General features: G+C 34.4%; 1 protein-coding gene across 9 annotated transcripts in view; it reads right to left on the bottom strand.

The window, feature by feature from the left end:
* DOCK7 (dedicator of cytokinesis 7) overlaps positions 1 to 12,957 on the bottom strand; it is a 228,799-nt gene that overhangs the window by 43,976 nt on the left and 171,866 nt on the right. For all 9 annotated transcript variants that reach the window (XM_007978501.3, XM_038000744.2, XM_007978502.3 and 6 more), the window contains 4 exons: positions 10,284 to 10,380; positions 7,555 to 7,651; positions 5,311 to 5,445; positions 4,261 to 4,413 (listed from right to left, as the gene is read on the bottom strand). In XM_007978501.3, coding sequence (XP_007976692.1) covers positions 4,261 to 4,413; positions 5,311 to 5,445; positions 7,555 to 7,651; positions 10,284 to 10,380 — 482 coding nt within the window. The remainder of the gene's footprint in view (positions 1 to 4,260; positions 4,414 to 5,310; positions 5,446 to 7,554; positions 7,652 to 10,283; positions 10,381 to 12,957) is intronic.

Here is a 12,957-nt window from a genome sequence, read left to right as displayed (position 1 = left end):
GATAGCACCATCTGGATGTCTCATAGGTACCACAAAGTCAACATGTCTACAATACCTTCTCTCCCTATTATCTAAAAAAGTGATACTATTCTTGTAGTCATGCCAAAAATCTAGGGGTCCCCTATTCATTCTCCCCCCTCATTTTTCATACCATAAATCCAAATCTACACCATCTCCTAATGTGATCCAATATATCCTTTCTCCATTCCCAGTGCCTTTGCTTTATTTTACACCCTTACCATTTCTTATTTAGATTACTGTAATAACTTCCTAATCGATCTCCATGCCTTTTTCTTTCATATCTCTCAGTCTAACCTCTACCTAGCACCAGGGAACTTTCTGTAAAATGCAAATCTAAACATGTTCCTCCTCTCCTTAAAATGCCCCTAAGGCAGTTGTCCAAAGTTATAAGGATAAAATTCAAGAATTCAACTCAATATGTCACACTACATAGTAGGCACTGAGAGTATGGTGATAAAATAATTTATAGTTGGCCAGGATAAAGGTGTAATTGAAAAAGCTAAGCCTTTTCAATACTAAGACAAATTCTAGAAAAGGCATTTAATTGTAAATATAAAGAAAATCTCATGAGCAGCTGGAGGAAAAAATGTTATTTAAAACAGAGAAAAATATCAGGCTACCTTGCAATGTATCCACAACAATATTTAATGTCAGAAGACAATGGTACTCAAGTACCCTTTTTTCCTATGAGGTGTTCTTTATCTGGTAAGTTTTGCTGATTTTTCTCACGCTTATTATTATTCAAAGTATAAGGCAAAAATTTCATAAACACCCTTGCTGTCCCACAAATACAGATAACTTTAAACAATCAAGAACTTGGAAAATTGGCCGGGTGCAATGATTACTGCCTGTAATCCCAACACTCTGGGTGGACAAGGTGGGAGGACAGCTTGAGCCCAGGAGTTCTGGGCTACCGTGAAGTACCATCATGCCACTGCAGTCTAGCCTGGGTGACAGGAAGAAACGTTGTCTCTATTTTTAAAAGTGGGGTGAGTGGGGTGGGCAGGGCGAGGTGGCTCATACCTGCAGTCCCAGCACTTTGGAAGGCCATGCAGAGAGGACTGCCTGAGCCTAGGAGTTCAAGACCAGACTGGGCAACAAAGTGAGTTCCTGTCTCTACTTAAAAAAACCAAAAAAAACCACTTGGAAAATATTACTCCTAAGAACCTTGATGAGGACAACATTTAGCTAAATAAACAATAATTATAGTCCCAAAAAACTCATGATAAGCAGTATTTCATTTTACAACTAAGACTATGAACTAAGACTGAAATGTTACAGCTAAGAAAAAAACTAGGAGGGTGAGAAAGGAGATGGAAAGAAGTACTTAACAATCTACAGTAGACATAAAACAAATAACGTTATTTGAAGGTGGCAATTAAATCAAGTGAAGTACATGCAGATTCAACAATACAAACGTAAACAGTAAGAAAGATACTTTTTTGAAATATTGAGGTATAAAGAATGACAGGGTGGAGGAAAGAAAGAAGAAAATCAGCAATTTTATTACTGTTCATTAAAGGGAGTTAATAGATACTTATTTCAAGTAGAGTTTCTCAATTTTTTTTCATTATTGTCCCTCTTATAAATCTTTTTGAACAATTTTTCTAATTACATCCCTATGATATTTTAGTATCAGAGATGTATACATCTGTTTATGCACTCTATGTATATCTGGATTTATATACACATAAGAAAGTAAATATGAAGCTTACTCTTTTTACTGATGCAAGGTTATGAATGACTAGATAAAAATTTTAAGTTAAAAATCTGAAAATGATTTACATTTAGCTTACCTTTACAGGCTGGTTTTCTGAAAAACTTTTAATATAATCTTTTAGCTTAAATAATGTATCAAATTACACAAATAAATTAGCAACTTATATAACTACAAAAGCAGCAATGTAATCAATTTTTTTAAACCATTCAAAACTGCTACTTATCCAGCAAAAGAATTAAAAATTAATTTCTTAAAAGTTATTTCAGTGAACTTTCACTATTTGCTTGATGGAAGAAAATACGTTCTGACTACTGTATATTCATTTAGATATTGTTGACTTTTTTCTTTTCAGCAACTGACACGATTAAAAACGGCTTGAATAACTTTTGTAGAATGAAGTAATAAATTGGAAAGTTTTTTTCTTGCGCTTAATTTTCAAAGCCCAAGTCACACACGAATGCACTGAGAACCAAACATAAACAATATCCACAAGGCAGCCAATGGAAGCAACGTCTTGCTATATGACTGAGACCAAGCAATTGATTAAAAGTCTCCAATCACAGTCATTTATTCTCCAGTTTTATAACCCAATTTTGCACACATTTTGTTTTTTGTTTATTTTCCAAGAACTTAATGTCAGTGCTGCTCATGTGATACCCAGTAACACCAATGAGAGAAATAAATACTAAGCAATGCCATGTTGTTGGGTAGTGTTGAGCTTTGGAGGACCATAAGCTAAGATTTTTCTCATCCTCCACAAAAACCAATTTTCACTCCCTTGGTGGTAATACTGCCCTGGTTGAGAATGCATGATCTAAAGAAATAGAGGACTAGGGGTATTACATGACTATAAAGGCAACCTAGCAAAACCAGAAATTTTGCTAAATATGATAAACACTACATCCCCAAAACAAGGTAAACAGACTATACAGTGTAAGATGAAAACAACCAACACACATTTTTTTAAAAGGGGAGGCAAGAGGGAAAGGCATAACAAAATAATAAAATAGGATTCCAGGACATACGTAATATAATAACAAGTATGAAAGGCTTCATTCAATTAGAGGTTGGATCACAAAGCAAAACTCAACTCTTATGTTGTATACGAGAGGCACACCTAAAATAAAGTGAAAATTAAAGAACAGGCAAAAGCAAATAAAGTAATTTCAAATTAAAAAGAAAGCAGAGGTCAAAATCTTAATACCGTAGGAGATGAAATTCAGGCCAAAAAAATAAAATAGAATAAAGGTTTTAAATAAAACCAACAAAAGTTCTTTTAAATTCCAAAGGAGAAAAACTCTTAAGAAAATATAGTAGTTATGAGTATTAGTACACCAAATAAAAGCTGAAGGAGAAACAGACAAACACAGTTATAGGCTTTAATTTACTTCTACCAAGTGGAAAAAAAACAATGATATGGAGTCTATGTGATTAATAAGGTGTATTTATCTGGTATATGTTTAACTCAATGTTCTGAAAACAGAAATACTCCCCTTTTAAAGATTTTTTGTAGAACACTCATAAAAACAGATTATATTTAGACACACAAATACACAGATCCACAATAAAGAAAGGGAGAAACAGAATATACACTGTACAATCACAATGTAATAAAGCTGAAAATTAACATTAAAAAAAATTTTTTTTTTGAGACAGGATCTCACTCTGTCACTCAGGCTGGAGTACAGTGGTGTGTTCACAGCTCACTGCAACCTCACACTCCTGGGCTCAAAGGGATCCTCTCACCTCAGCCTCCTGAGTAGCTGGGACCACAAGCACGGGCCACCCAGCTTGGCTAGTATTTTTTTGCAGAGATAGGGTTTTACTATGTCACCCAGGCTGATCTCAAACTCCTGGCCTAAAGCAATCTTCCTTCCTCGGCCACCCAAAGTATTGGGATTATAGGTGTGAGTCACTGTAACCAGCCAAAACTTTGAAACAAAAAGGCTACTCAACTCTTTGGATTAAAAAGAAAATACAAACTGAAATGACAAGATTACTAAACATTAGAACCAAGGAGATGCCAAAAATAGTGCTTAAAGGAAAATTCAAGGCCTCAAATACTTACATACGCAAAAATAAATATTTGACTCAAACTAAATATTTGACTAAACATTTGACTCAAAAGGAAAAATGTAACACATGAATATAACATATAATAAAAGACTTAAATGAAAAAATGGAATTCTTCAAAGGCTGTGACATGTAATTGTAAAATATCAAGCCAAGATACTTTATTTTTTACTTAGGGACAATTAAAATTTAAAATTGCTCAATGTACATTTATATTCTAAGTCTGTATTAATATACATACATACATACATACATACATATGATATGCACACAATTGGAGATTTGGATTTTTGTAAGATATACACAGAATGAGAAATATCAAGATAGCCTATGATTAGGCTTAAAATATAAAAAAACTCCATGCTCTCCCAAAACTGATTTAATAACTATCATCAGAAGTTATATTTCATTATGAATACAGAGAATTTTCATGATTAAATACTTACATTCCCAATCTCAAAGTTTTGCCTCATTAGTAGGTAAAGGGAGGCACTGGCGTGTGACCGTATTGTACTGATGCTACTGCTACAGTGTCGGAGAAGCCTGAGGCATAAATCAGCACACTGCTCTGTCTCTTCTTCAAATAAGAGTTCAGGAAACTGTAAAACAACAACAAACCACCACTGAATTTTTACAGTAAAAGTTCCTGAGATATGTTAATATAATCTGAGCTGGAGATTTGTTAATATAGCCCAGAAATTAAAAGAATGGTTAGGACGATATTAGCTAATAGTTAATAGTGTGAGACACAGAGTCAAACTGGGTTCAAATGTTGATTATGCCACTTACTAACTAGTACTGTGACCTTGGACAAGTTTTCTCATCCACAAAATAGGCCTAATAATATATCTACAAGGGATTGTTGTGAAGCTTCTATCAGAATGTGCATAAAACACTTAGTAATCAACATACATGAATTCTACATTTATTACAAAATAATACATAAGTTATTTTCATCAACATCTCTGCACTCCATCTTCTAGGATGATTAAAATGAAATAGCTACCTTCAAAATTTAAGAATATACATATTTCCGAGGGAAAACAAATATAAGAAGTAAATATTTAAAGCAGTTGAACAAACACACACGTTCTTTTCCATTCATCATAAAATAATTTCAGTGGGTTGAATTGCTTATATATTGAATTCTTTATAAATTGAGTTTTTTTAAAAAACAGAACCAAGTGGAGAGAAAACAAGAGAAGCCCCATATTTAAGATTGGCTATTAATTTCAGGCCCTTCTCCACATCCAAGTTACTGTTTTTTAAACCAGAACTGGTTAAAGGTGATTCAAATAAATGAAAAATTCCAAAAGGCAGGCAGCAGTAGAGAGGCAAAGAAGAATCAAGCATCTTAGGTTATTATTTAAATTTTAACTACACATATTCATTAATATATTACTACATATACTAACCAATGAATGTGTCAAATGATCTTAGATAATGTTAACAAAGAAAACAAAGTCTGACAACACTGCAGGTATAAAATAACCCACCTTTGAAACCAAGGCTCTCTGTGTAGCAAAACAGTGTTGTAGATAAACTGCACTTTGGTTACAGGCCATGCTGTGTAGTAACACTTTTAGCACTCCACCAAGAACGCTCTCTTTGGATTCCGTTACAGAAACAGTCTGTAATTTAAAAATAAACAAATAAAATAGAGATGTACCTGCCATTTAGTTAGGGAGGTTACAGGCCTCCCTATGTATAAATAAAGTTTTAAAAGATAAAAAAAAAAAAAAAAGATCTAGAATGGCTTCAAGAAGGATTTGGATAAGAAAAGGGGGAAAAAGAATAAATATAATTTAAATAAGAAAAAAGAGGAGCAAGATACAATGCCAAGAAATCATAAGGTGTTTTTTAGGAAAATTAGTAAGTAAGTCTGAACTGACTTGAGGTTCATGTAGAAAACAACTACAGATAAGGCTGAAAAATAGAGTGGTGCCTGGAGCAAAAAATGTTGCTGGTACACAAATAACCATTCTTTTCTTCTTAAATAATTGAAACTCTGAATTTTAGCTGAAGACTTTGAATCCGGCTACAGAGAGAGGTGAACGAAACAGAAGTTTCATCTTCTGAGTCATGCCCTTAAAAGAAGAAATGTACTCTGTCCCTGCTGTTTCCTTTCACTGAATAAAATACAGACATGACAGCTGCAGCTCAAGCAACCATCTTGGATTAGGTATCTTGGACTTAGTAAATTTCTTATATTTTTAAAACTTTAGTCGGGAAGTCAGGATAATGACTGATAAAATCTTTTTTTTTTTTGAGATGGAGTCTCACTCTGTCACCTAGGCTGAAGTGCAGTGGCTTGGCTCACTGCAACCTCTGCCTCTTGGCTTCAAACAATTCTTGTGCCTCAGCCTCCTGAGGAGCTGGGATTACAGAAGCGCGCCATCACACCCAGCTAATTTTTTTATTTTTAGTAGAGTCAGGGTTGGCTGGGTGCAGTGGCTCATGCCTGTAATCCCCACAATTTGGGAGGCTGAGGCGGGCAGATCACCTGAGGTCAGGAGTTTGAGACCAGCCTGACCAACATGGAGAAACCCCGTCTCTACTAAAAATACAAAATTAGCCGGGCGTGCTGGCACACGCCTATAATCCCAGCTACTTGAAAGGCTGATGCAGGAGAATCACTCGAACCCGGGAGGCAGAGGTTGTGGTGAGCCGAGATCATGCCACTGCTCTCCAGCCTGGGCAACAAGAGTGAAACTGTCTCAAAAATAAATCAATAAAAATAAATAAATAAATAAATAAATAAATAGAGTCAAGTCAGGGTTTTGCCATGTTGGTCAGGCTGGTCTTGAACTCCTGACTTGAAATGATCCGCCCACCTCAGCTTCCCAAAGTGCTGGGATTACAGGCGCGAGCCACTGTGCCCAGCCATAAAATATTTTTAAAGGAAAAGTCTCATGAAAATGTACAGAATGGATGGTAGGAAGAACAAAGAGTGAGTTATCATGAAGCAGGTGGCCATTGTAATCGCGCTGAAATATGAACCTGGCAGAGCAGTGGTAGGAGAAAAGGAATGGAAGGAATAGGTGAGAGATATATTTACTAAAATGTCTGAGAGATCTTGCTACCTGATTTGAATCCTGGCTCTTCTACATACTAGCTGTGTCATTATGGGCAGTTATTTAACATCTTCGTGCCTAAGTATTCTCATCTACAAGATGAGGATACTGACAGTTTCAATGCCATGAGTTTCTTAGAAGAATCAAATGAGTCAACATTTGTAAAGGGCTTAGGACAATGTTTAAAACAGAAAAAACTAAATACATGTCGGCTATCACATTGTTACTACAGGATAATACTGCCTAGAGGGCTACTGTTAGGACCCAACATGATGATTATAGATAAAGAGCCTGAAACACTGCTGTAGTATACACAGGATACTGCATAAACTCAGTGTATCTATATGTAGCTATAGCTATACATGCATGTTGAATCTCACCTGATGGCAGAACATCCAACTATAAATACTCAGAGGATATTTGGAAATGCAAGACTAGGCCATGAAGGGGAAAGACAACGAGATAAAAATTTCATAATCATCCTCCATGAAGAAATAGTTGAAGCTATTGGAATTTATAATTACAAAGAATCTCAGAATGCTTGGAATGAAACTTTTAGGAACTACTAATATTTAAATGTAATTTTATAGCTCACAGTAAAGACTTTTCCCTCCAACCTCAATTTACCAAATCTATATCTTAAATTTCTCTTCCTTGAATTCTTACCTGAACAACAATCTCTAATGTATCCAAAATGATTAAGTTTGCTTCTGTAGCCAGGTTTCCATCAATCAGTGCTTCGTGTTCAATCTCTGCTCTTGATCTAATACAAAATATTTTAAGAAATTATATTTATCTTTTTGAAAACCACAATTCTGAAAAGACTTAAGGATGCATAGAAATAAAAAATTTCAAACCATTTTCAGTATTTGCCCAACAAAAAATTACAAGAGAGTAAGAAAAAAGGCAATAGTTTACACATTTACGTGGCTTGTTTGTTAACCACAACAATACATATTTTCTCACCCCATTACAGAAGCTTAATGCCACTAAAAGCACAAATGTTTACGTTTTAGCTTTCAGACATGCAGCAGTTTTATTCTAAGTGACACTGACACTAGGTGGTGCTATGTGGGCTTGTATTTAGGACTGCTTCATGGAAAACAACATTCAAATATTTAGTATTCATCTTACTATTTCAAAGATTTCCAATGTCTGTATTCAGGATAAATGTACTTATTTTGTCTAAGGTTTCATCTAATTTTCCCCCAATTTTTAAAATATAAATATGCTCAGATGATAATTTAACTCTTCAGTGAGACTAGATGGAATCACTCATTGGAAACAAAACAATTTAGGGAAAAAAGGACGTGAGGTGATGAATATGCTAGTTAGCTTGCCTGTGGTAATCACTTCACAACTGTACACATATATTAAAAGGTCATGTTATATTCTGTAAATATACACAATTTTTGTCAATTATAACTCAATAAAGCTAGAAAAATAAAGAAAAAAGAACAAAACAGTTTGATGCAATAAAGTGGTTTAAACACTAATATTTATAAAAGTATCATTTAATGCAAATAAAAATTTAAGGATATTTACACATGATTTATGAATATAGCCGAGATTTTTGTTTTAGCAACAATAGATATACAGGCACTATATATTATACCAAAGTAGACAAAATAACACATAAAGTACAAGGACATATTAAACGCTAGCTTTTCTAAGTTTTTAGATCTATAAGTCTGTGAATCTTTATTATTACCACTGAGGAGAATACTTCATTAATTTACATTTTACAAATTCAATTTAAGAATAAAAGCACTTTGAGAGGCTGAGGCAGGGGATCACTTGAGCCCAAGAGTGAAGAGACCAGCCTGCACAACATGGTAAAACCCTGTCTCCACCAAAAAAAATACAAAAATTATCCGGGTGTGGTGGTGCACAGCTATAGTCCCAGCTACTTGGGAGGCTGAGGTGGGAGGCTCACCTAAGCCCAGGAGGTCAAAGCTACAGCGAGTCATGATTGTGCCACTGCACTTTGGCCTGAGTGACAGAATGAGACCTTGTCTCAAAAAAAAAAAAAAAAAAAAAGAATAAAATACAATTATCAACATTACAACATTAAACTGGAAAACAAAATATTTAATGTTCAAATTTAAAATTTCCAGTGACATTTTATAAAGAAACATAAGATGGTTTAAACAGAAAGAATTAGGAGAACACCAAAAAAGTCTCCCTCAAAATACAGCAAGGTAAACCAAGAGAACATGTTCTATAAATGCAGAAATAAAACAATATACTGATAGTGTAGCACCTGGCTACTCTGTGATTTCTAAAAAATAACACAAGTAGAAAAAACATCAGAGAAATAGATTTGGACAGACGGAGAAAAAGAAAGGAAAGCACATATTCAAAGGTTAAGAATTTTAATATTACATTCAATATCTGATTTTTTCAAGCTCTCATACATATGGTACTGAAACTTGTTTCTCTCTCTGCTGGCTCTCACTTGTTTCCCCTGTGTTATGATTTAACTGTCTGTGAGAAAATACTGGTGAAAGTTTATTTGTGAGAATCTTCTGAGGCTTGGGCTGATGACAGTTCTCAGACACGGTAATCAATCATCTTGGTTTGCCTTAGAACAGGACTAAGGGGCTCCCTGGGATGTGGGACAATATGTGCTATAACTGGGAGAGTGCTAGGCAAACCTGAATGAGTTGGTCACTCCATTCTCAAAGTTTTATGGGCCAGTGAAGCTACTTGCGGGCTAACTTACAATTATAAATTCTCAAGAGAAAAATTTTAGCCCCTTGACTCAATGCCAAATCTCAAGCCAGGCAAGTTTACCTGCAGCCATTTGGGCAGTGAGAAGACTCATGTAAGTGCATTGCAGGTGTTTATGGCAGTAGGATCAGTCAATGTATCAAGTCTGCCTTCATGCTAGAAACAGAAGACCTGTATTGTTTTGTCTTTCTTGAATTACATTATAAGCTCCATGAAGACAAATGTCAGGTTTCTAATTCTTTGTAATATTTGAAATATTAGTTCATCAGGAGGCAGAGGTTGCGGTGAGCCGAAATCAGGCCACTGCACTCCAGCCTGGGCAACAGAGCAAAACTCCATCTCAAAAAAAAAAAAAAATTAGTTCCATGTAACACCTAAAATATGTTCCAAAAATAGTTGCTGAATGCATTTTCCAAGAGGAGGTTTTAGAGAAAATGGAGTTTAAAATATAACATTTTGCCTTACTATACCACATGAGACGTTCTTCCTCCAAATCTTTTTAAATCTAAAATTTTAAAATTAAATATTTTGTCCAAGACTTAATAAGTATATTTATTAAATGTCAATACTAAATACAAATATAAAGTAAAAGTTATCATTTTCTTCTTGCATTTTAAAATTCAACACACCCATCAGTAACATAAAATAGAAAGCTCTATTACTTGTCAAGCTTCTCTGTGTTTTGACGCCAGTGAGTCATATCTTTTCTCCATCTCAAATTTTCCTGACTTCCAAAGGCACTTCCAGATGGACTTCTCTCTGTCAAATAAATTTCAAAGCCAATTTTCAAATGATATTTCAGTTGGACCACATATAAGAAAAACAACAATAATTTGTACAAGCCATTTTAACTCAGTACAAGTAGAAAAACCTGACAACGGTGCTTTTTATTAAAAATTTTCACAATAATTTCAGAAGGAATGTACTTGCTATATGCAGTATTTATTTTGAAAACAATATCCATTTAAATAAGCAAATGTTCTAACATTGATTTTCTTAAAATCTTAACCATGGCTTGCTTATAAGGCCCTACATGATATGACTTTATTTCCTACCATTCTTCCTCTTGCTTACTGCTTTCTGTTTTTCTTGCAAATCTATCAGTATATATTCTATGTTTCTGACTTACAACCTGTGCAGTGGTTGTTGTTCCTTTTTCTTGTTCTTCTCACAAATTTTCATTTACCACCTCCTTAGAAAGGCCTCCCACTCTCTAATACCTCCTTTTCCTTTTCCTTTGCTTTGTTCCTTTCCATAACACTTAGGACCACAAGTATATAAGCTCCTTAAGAACAGAAATGATATGTACTTTGTTCAGCATGTTATGTCTAGGCTGATAAATTGGTGCATACTGAGAGCTCAGTAAGTTTCTGTTTAATACATAAACAAAATAGGAAGGACTCCTAAAGTAATTACTTCTTTCGGTCTATATAAGGCAGAACAAGAGGAAGAACGGAGTTTTCCCTTAAGAGGTTTCTAGGTTTGAAGGCAGACTGCATGTATGGGTTCCTTTAAGGGGTGGCAGCAATAGAAATAATTCACATAAATCCATTAGAAGTGGAGACAGCATTGAGAATGTGGATAATATAAATATACATTTAGACAATGGACTCAGTCATAATTTCAAACTTTCAACTACAAAACTGCTTGTTTTTGAAAATGATAAGTTTAAATTGGTTGAGAGGATGGAAGAACAATGAAAGTAAAAGTTCAGAGTTCAAACAGAAATTTTAAAAAATACTGAAAAATACAAAAGCAACTATATATATGTCAATTAAAGAAATACAAAAAATACTGAGAAATAAGAATGATTTCCTGCAAAATAAAGGACATGTCTCTATTTCTTCCAATTTCTTTCCCTTTCCTTTCCTTTCTTTCCTTATCTCTTTCCCTTTTTTAAATTTTGAAATCTGTCTTTAAGAAATTTATGGAAAAAAACCAAAAAGATATGCCTATATTAAGATAGTTAGCAAAATTAACTATAATTTTCTATCATTTACATTTTTCCCTACAAAACTGTCTCATTAGTTAATAATGTCTTAGAACTGAAAGTTAAGACAAATAAAAGAATGTCTATTTTTAGACCTAATAAACCAATGTCTATTATTGACCTAACTTAAATGTAGAAATGTAAATAAGAATTATAAGACAAATAATAATTACAAGAATTATAAGATAAGAAGACTTCAATTCTTATATTCAAACAATGATAGATTTCCTGAGGCCACAGGTTAAAAAATGTAACAAGTATATTGTTAATAGTTCCATTCTCTCCAAAAATAAACCTCAGGGTGGTGGTATAATGGAAAGAATGCTAAATTAGAAATCAAAAAATCCTGGGTCTGTCACTTAGTTTATGATCTTAGGCAGTTATTTACTTCTTTGTGTTTTATTTTCTTAATCTAAAAGATGACTATAATTATTCATTAGGTTTTGGTAATAATTAAATGATCTCAGTAAAAGTTAATTTTCATACGTTTTCAGAGGGTTTCTTTTCTTTTCTTTTCTTTTTTGAGATGGAATCTCGCTCTGTCACCTAGGCTGGAGTGCAGTGGCGCGATCTCGGCTCACTGCAAGCTCCACCTCCCGGGTTCACGCCATTCTCCTGCCTCAGACTCCCGAGTAGCTGGGACTACAGGCACCTGCCACCACGCCTGGCTAATTTTTTTATATTTTTAGTAGAGACGGGGTTTCACCGTGTTAGCCAGGATAGTCTTGATCTCCTGACCTCGTGATCTGCCCGTCTCGGCCTCCCAAAGTGCTGGGATTACAGGCGTGAGCCACTGCACCCAGTCAAGGGTTTCCATATATAATGAATGAAAACCCAAAAGTACACCTTAAATTGTGTATAACTAAAGTGAAAAAATGGTGCTCTATTTTTTTTAAAGGCAAAGACTGTCTTTTCATTACTATAAAACACATAGTATATAAAAGATAAACAGATGATTATTATGCTAATGGACTGTCAGAAAACACTTAAAAATCCATTCACACTTACATTCATAGTTTAAGTCAACAAATACATATTGTGCTGTTGGCATGTATCATCTACACAGATGACCAACCCATGGTCCTGGCCTTAAGAAACTCTTAGCAACAGTTTTGTCTGTATGTCACTTTAGAATTTACAAAACGTTTCCACATACATGATTACTAGAAAGATGATAAGATCAGTTAGTTACACTATCTTCTAAATTCTGAAAACAATCACAAATTTATAAGGAAAAGGAAGGTGGGGAGATTAAGTGACTTGGCCAAGGTTATTTGGCTAATGGGTAGCAGATCTGGGATTAGAAAACCAGTCTCAAATGCTACTAAACTGTTTTGTCTCACTGA

This window comes from Chlorocebus sabaeus, chromosome 20, assembly GCF_047675955.1.
Source record: "Chlorocebus sabaeus isolate Y175 chromosome 20, mChlSab1.0.hap1, whole genome shotgun sequence".
NCBI classification, from domain to species: Eukaryota; Metazoa; Chordata; class Mammalia; order Primates; family Cercopithecidae; genus Chlorocebus; species Chlorocebus sabaeus.
The sequence above is the reverse complement of the archived record's forward strand: the minus strand, read 5'-3'. Positions and strand labels throughout refer to the sequence as shown.